Source organism: Nicotiana tomentosiformis, chromosome 7 (genome assembly GCF_000390325.3).
Source record: "Nicotiana tomentosiformis chromosome 7, ASM39032v3, whole genome shotgun sequence".
Taxonomy (NCBI): domain Eukaryota; kingdom Viridiplantae; phylum Streptophyta; class Magnoliopsida; order Solanales; family Solanaceae; genus Nicotiana; species Nicotiana tomentosiformis.
The window spans coordinates 116,174,315-116,181,617 of NC_090818.1; the positions used below are offsets into that span (position 1 = coordinate 116,174,315).

The 7,303-nt window shown below is 37.0% G+C and overlaps 1 protein-coding gene across 3 annotated transcripts; it reads right to left on the reverse strand.

The window, feature by feature from the left end:
• Positions 1-954: 954 nt before the first annotated feature.
• Positions 955-6,812, reverse strand: LOC104103229 (interactor of constitutive active ROPs 2, chloroplastic-like). Of its 3 annotated transcripts, XM_070181870.1 has the most exons (5): positions 6,607-6,812; positions 4,939-5,028; positions 3,760-3,940; positions 1,328-2,974; positions 955-1,230 (listed from the first exon to the last, which is right to left on the reverse strand). In XM_070181870.1, the coding sequence occupies exons 2-4, from the start codon at positions 4,956-4,958 to the stop codon at positions 1,349-1,351; spliced, it is 1,827 nt and encodes a 608-aa protein (XP_070037971.1). In that variant the 5' UTR covers positions 4,959-5,028; positions 6,607-6,812; the 3' UTR covers positions 955-1,230; positions 1,328-1,348. The 3 variants fall into 3 exon arrangements, with proteins under 3 accessions (XP_070037971.1, XP_018628635.1, XP_018628639.1); XM_018773119.3 differs by having other exon boundaries at positions 955-2,974; XM_018773123.3 differs by lacking the exons at positions 4,939-5,028; positions 6,607-6,812 and having other exon boundaries at positions 955-2,974; positions 3,719-3,859.
• Positions 6,813-7,303: the final 491 nt, after the last annotated feature.

Here is a 7,303-nt window from a genome sequence, read left to right on the forward strand (position 1 = left end):
CTTAATTTTATGGGTTAAAATTTTAGTTTATGGATTAATAAGTTAATTTATATAGATATTCTAATGAATTTGCAAGGTATATCCACGGTTCGTATCCAAAGTCTCGTTCCTATAATGTTACAATTGCCTCTGATTTTGTTAAAATAAATTGAATTATTTGTCATTTGTTTAGAAATTGTCAATATTTCTCTTTTTATTTTTTAAGATCCTTGTAATTGGTACTATATTTAATATTGATTTATGCTTGAAAGTTTCTTAGTTAACAAGGATTTAACCAATAATTAGTAATAGCAATTAGCCCTGAGTTGCAGCATGATCTAGTAACTTGACTTAAGTCTCATATCATAAACACACATAGAACTTATTCAATCCAAAGTATTTGAAGAAAAAATCCAATCAAGTAGACCTATAAATACTTACTTCCATTATGCAAATGGACTACGAAATATATATATATATATATATATATATATATATATATATATATATATATATAGACACACACATACACATACTACATGGCATATCTTCAGCTTACCAAAAACATGACCCTTGATAGGAGGGGAATAGAAGCCGAAAATCAGGGTTGTAAGTTAGTAAGTAGTCGTACATCTCTCCTTTCCATAATAGTAGTAGTAGTATCCATAATAGTAGTAGTAGTAGTGTTTTGCATTCTCTTATTCTTGGACTTAAGAGTACTATATGTTGTTTCTTTTGCTTCAGCTATCTCACTCTCTTACTAGTGTGTTGCTTCTTTTCCTTTCCATGCTTTTTTCGAGTCGAGAGACTATCGAAAACAGTCTCTCTGCCTTCACAAGGTATGGGTAAGATTTGCATACACTACCTTCTCCGGGCTTTGTTTACCACCTTTTTTTTTTCATTCCTTTTCTTTTAATGGCTCCAATCTTTGACATAATAAAGATAGATACAAATGCCATCTTTAACATGAAAATCTTGAAGCAACAATAAAGCAAATTCTACCATTAATCATCCCTCTTAGGTTCATTAAACTTGCAAGAAATAGTTGGAAAATACAACAGCCTGTCTCTGAAAATATCAATTGCCATACAAACTGAATTTTCAAAAGAAGAGATTAAGCTCTTACTATTTCCCAAGCAAACCTACCAATATAGGCAGGTGAGATCATACAAAGATCATCAATTTCCAAACAGCTATACAAAAATCTGCAAAAGAGATTCGTTCCACGAAGCCATCAGCTCAGCTACAGTCCTGAGAAGGAAAGTAGTAGATTTATTAACAAATACTGAAAAATGTTTCCTCGATTAAGATTACTGGAGAAATGAAGCAATGATCATGCGAAAGCAACCTGCACGATACGAGGCATTATTTACTTCTGGCCCTTTTTCAATAAAACACCAATTCTCTTCAACATGTTGTTATTCTTCTTCTTTGGCGAGTCATCTTCCAAGTCGTCCAAAAGTGGAGAACCAAGCTTTCCGCCTATAGTGTGGTAGTCTAAAGAACCTGTTCTCTCGACATATTTCCCGTTATTTCCAGTTGTAAGCATTGATGCAGCTGCTTCAGCAGCCTTTCTCCATTGATCACATTGCACTTTTAACCTCCTCAGCTCGGTTTCCATCTCTGAGTTTGCAGTCTGTGCGGCATCCAACTCCTCAGTGACCCGTGCTACCTTTCTACTGCTTCTATCTGCTTCCTCAGTCAAATCTCCCAGCTTTATCAAAGCCTCTCTTTCTGCAGTTTTCGCTGCTTCTACTGAGGCAAGTGCCTCGCCGCTCATTTTGGTACTCTCTGATTCCCTCTTTCCGATCTCTGACTTCAGCAGCTCATTTTCCTCCAAAAGACTCTGTAGCTCATTCTCTTTGTCTAATAAATTTCCTCTTAGATCTCCCAAAATTGACTCAGATTTCGTCAGTTGAGCAGCTAATTCAAACTCTTTATCAGCTGACTGCATTTGCTCGACATGCAGACTTAGCCCCTTATTCTCATCTGAAATGTGTTGCAGTTCAGCTTCTTTGTTCATCAGTTTTTCCTTTAGCTCTTGCACTTCAGATTTTGCTTCATTTAATTTTGCCTCCCATTCGGCATCCCTCTGAGTCAATTCGGATTTTGTGCGCTCCACTAGCTCGTAAGCACTTCTTATCTGCAAGGTGCTCTGTATGTATTCTTCCTGATACTTTCTCTCAGAAGCCTCCAAAGCAGCTCTTAATTGAAATACCTCGACTTGTATATTACTCAGCTCAATTTTTAGTTCATCAGCTTCCACATTTACGCTGTTTCCTTCTGAAGCTACAGAACTTTCTGAAGACTGGAGTTTGCTGACAAGTTCCTCCAAAGATGCCACTCGATCCTTTGATTTTTCCAACTCCAAAGACAAGGTTCTGCAGACGTCCATCGCTTTCAGACCTTCAGAACGTAGAGTATCCTCTGTCATTTTGGCCACTTCAAGCTGCATTTGAGCTTTGCTCACTTCTTCAAGTGAACAAGCCTCGGATTCCTTGCTATCATTAAGCTGATTTCTCAATTTCTCAGCCAATGTAAGGGTTTCCGTAAGTTCAACCCTTAAGCTTTGAATCTCAGCGTGAGCGGACTCAGCATGATGAGCTTGAGTGGCTTCAGAATCTGCCACTCGGTCCAGCTGAATTTTAAGTTTCTGAATTTCATTCAAGGCAGATGCCAAAGCAGCAGAGTCCAACTCATGCTGCTTCTGGATAGCCTCAAGCTCGGATTCCCATGCTCGGTCTCGATCCTGTGAGATCTTGCGCAACTCCAGCAGTCGAGCTTCCTCTGAATGTGAGAGCTCAACTAGCTGCTTCTTGGAATCCTCGAGCTTTTCTGACATAACGGCGAGCTGCTTTTTGGCTTCATCAGCATCCTGTTGAGCCCTTTTCTTCAATGATTCAGATGAACTGAGCTGGTCCTTCGCCTTCTTCAGCTCCTCTTGGAGTTGAGCAAGCTGAGTTTCCAAGTCGGACACTTTGCCTGGACGCTTCTTCTGTATTGCACAAAATAAGAGCAATGAGCATCACACTAAAATTAGGTACCTTTAAGTAGGAAAAGAACAAAAGATTAGGAACAGCAACAAGGGCAACCCGGTGCACTAAGCTCCCGCTATGCGCGGGGTCCGGGGAAGGCCGGACCACAAGGGTCTATTATACGCAATCTTACCCTGCATTTCTGCAAGAGGCTGTTTCCACGGTTCGAACCCGTGACTTCCTGGTTTCTAGCAAATACTGTGAGTGCCTTGAACTAACAAGTAACTGTGCAAGACAGTTTCTTCACTGACAACAGCGACATATATGGGAAGGCATCGTGCGTCAGAAACAAAGGGTTGTGCACTTACCGAAAGAAGATAACAACCTCAATCACTTTCAGCGAATGTAATATGTTAAATCAAGAATGGACATGATAACGACTAGTTTTTTTAGCATGAACGACGAGCAAGGATCAAAAGCTTAATGAGAGGACATATTTTACCTAAATCCTAGTTGACATAACTATTTGTAGACCTTCAAATAAAAGCTTTTTTTCTCTTTGAGTAAGACCATACATTTTTCTTTGAGGATGGAACAGGAGTAATACCATACATATTGTGACAGAAAGGAAACAATTTTAGTTGTACCAATTAGTCAGAAAAGCCATTTAAGAAATTTTGACATTCATTTTGACATTCCAAGCATAGTCATAAAAGCCAATTGAGATGTACTGAATATCCAAGCTTAACACATAACTCAATTACCTCTATCACTGGACTCCAAGCTTAACACATAACTCAATTACCTCCATCACTGGACTCCGAGGCGACCGGCGACCAACAACTTTCGGACTCCTGTCTTTAGGTGTCCTGCTTGCTGGATTTGGAGATGAAACAGAATCAGCATCTGAACCCGGAGTCTTGAGTTTTCGAGTTGTCTTTGGTGTAGCAGGAGATGTCCTTTGTGGCACCTCCACAGAAACAGTTCTTCAACAACATGGAAGAAGATGAATGAGATAGTCAAACAACTAGTGCAGATAATAACGTAATTCTCAAACGACGTGACAAATACGGGCTCACAGATTAGTAAAAGGGAAGCCCGGTGCACTAAGCTCCCGCTATGCATGGGGTCCGGGGAAGGGTCGGAGCACAAGGGTCTGTTGTATGCAACCTTACCCTGTATTTCTACAAGAGGCTGTTTCCAGGGCTCGAACCCATGACCTCCTGGTCACATGGCAACAACTTTACCAGTTACGCCAAGGCTCCCGTTCAAAGATTAGTATCAAATTTTATTTTAAAATGTATATCAATTCTCCTTTTTTGCACAGTAATTGTTTTGGCAAAAGCTTTACTACCGGCTTCTTTTAGAGCACAATCAGTCTTCAAAGATGTTCCATTTGTATTACCAATATGTTACAGAAGTTTACATGTGATATTTTTCAAGATGATCACCCATTTTTATGATAGATGCGATATCAGACTATAACATAATGCTTTAACTTCCTTCTTACTGGGAACAAATGCACTAAACTAGAAGGCAATAATTGAATCTGAAAACCTATAGATGATAAATTATTTTGCTAAAACACTCTTGAACTCTTAAATTTATCTACATTTATCAAATGAATAACAAAACCAATGTTCCGGTCTCATGAAGAGAGAGGAAAATTAAAAAAAGAGCGCCCGGTGTACAAAGTATCCGATGTCCACGCAGGGTCCGAGGAAGGGCCATACCCCAAGGGGTGTAATGTAGGCAGCCTACAGCCCTACCTGATGCAAGCATCAGTGTCTGATTCCACGGCTCGAACTCGTGATCTATAGGTCAAATGAAGACAACTTGACCGTTGTTCCAAGATTTCCCTTCAAGAGAGAGGAAAATACGAAAGGAAAAAAAAAAGGCAAGGGTTGAATTATCTGCAAGAGATCAATAGATGCAAAATAGAAGGTCATAAACAACAACATGAATGAATTAGAAATAGTAATACCTGGATTTTGGTGTCTGCATATTAATTTACTCTCAGCAGTAAATGTAGAAATGAGAAACTAAATGAGCTTTGTACTAAAGGCCACCTGACCTACAACATTCAGAGGATTCCTTAGCTGAGAAAAAAATTGTAATGTATGACATATGCAAAAGACAAATAAGGGTTCATGACTAATCTGTAAATTTTAATCCACATTCAAATTTGGAAATCAAATTAAACAAACAACACTGTCCCTTCAAAGAAACTCCAGATAAACTACCTCCACTCCACCAACCAAACCTACAATGGAAAAAGAAGAAACCAAAAAAAGGACCCAAAAAAAAAAAGCAACTCGGTGCACTAAGCTCATGCTACGTGCGGGGTCTGGGAAAGGGCCGGACCACAAGGGTCTATTGTACGCAGCCTTACCCTGCATTTCTGCAAGAAGCTGTTTCCGCGAATCGAACTCATGACATTCGAGTCACATGGCAACAACTTTACCAGTTACATCAAGGCTCTTTAAAAAAAACACAATGGAGAAAAGTGAAAAAGAAAAGTTGCAATCAAATATCATTACTTAAGCCATGTATCCACTTTTTTTCTTTTTCTTTATCTTTACTCCTGTTCTCACACTGTATAAAAATAACATCTTTGGGACAACATTGAACATAATAAAATGACATTTGAAACCACATTTCAACAAATATCTCAAAAGTGAACATGAAACCAATGACTTTTTTGAGACACAATCAGATGAAATGATTCCCAAACTTGGGAATCTTTCTTATTTTATATTTCTTGAACTAACGAAACCTTAGACAAAAAGATAGAAATAAACCAAAAAAAACACAAACAAGGAAACAGTAAAGGAAAAACATTTCTTTTTTAACTAAACAACATTAGTACAAGGATAAAGCAGGAAAGACAACTGAGAACCCGTGAAGATACCAAAAACGACAACAGATGCAACAGCAAAACAGGACCATTTAACTCAACTCCAAAGCAGAATATTCATGTTTTCAAGAAGAAAAGAGTTAGTTGGGCTTTGGGTACTTGATCATTTTCATAAACTACGCTTCAACTTTTCATGTTTGACTGAGGTTATATAGATCTAAAGAAACTACAAACACTTCAATTTAAAGCATTTGAATTTGCGGAAACAGCCTCTCTCCAGTTCAAGGGTTGGAGTAAGGTTGCCTACATACCATTCTCTCCATACAACACTCGTGGGATTACACAGATTTGTTGTTGTTGAAGCCAAAAACTCAACCCACATTGTAAAACAAAACCAATATTTCCTCAAAGATAGAAACTTTATCAAAAAAGAAAACAACCCACATGAGAAATCAATGCTCTAAGCAAATACAGCTCTCCAGACCTCAGTCTGCTTTTGTTGTTGAAGCCAAAAACTCAACCCACATTGTAAAACAAAACTAATATTTCCTCAAAGATAAAAACTTCATCAAAAAAGAAAACAACCCACATAAGAAATCAATAGCCTAAGCAAATATAGCTACATTAAACCCATGAATACATCAAAAAGATTCAAACTTTAATAAAAGAACAACAATAACACATGTAAATATTGAACATTCTTAGATAAACCAGAAAGATAAACTCAAGTTTTCTTGTGAAAATACAAACCAGCAGCTAATAAAAAATTTTGCAGAAAGAAAAAGAAAAACTCACTCAAGCTCCAAGAAGAAGAAGAAGAAGCCTAGAAAGAGGAGAAAGAAAGTGAGGTGAAGAGCTCGAGGGGTTAGCTTATTTTTTGCATACAATAAGCCCTGAGAAAGAGAGCAGTAGCTTCAACTCAGCTGTATGCTGTTTCCCAAGACACACAACTCTGTTTATTTTTTCCTCTCTTCTTTCTCTTCCTCTATGTAGTTTTGTTTTTGTTAGTTAGGACTTAGGAACCAAACAAGAAATACTCTTTCCATATCAATTTATTTCATGCACTTTATTTTTTAGTTTATCACAAAAAAATGATATTTTGTGGTCTCAATTTAAATTTAAATTTCTTATTTTATTTTTAATTTGAGCATTTATAATCACACAAACATCAAAGTAATTCACGTAATTATAGATAATTTAATTTTAAAGTAATTTTTAATTGTATAGTGTATTTTAAATAGTAAATTACAAAAAAAAACTTTAAAAAAATTTGTGCTTAGTCAAATAAGAAAAAGGGATAAAAAAGAAGAATTAATCTAAATAATCGTCAATCTAACCGCTTAAATTAAAAATAATATATACTCTCTCCGTTCCAATTTATGTGAACATGTTTGATTGGGCACGAAATTTAAGAAAAATGAAATTTTTTGGAATTTGTGGTCCTAAACAATTCAAAAAGAGGCCCAGAGTATTTGTGTGGTTATAAAAGTTT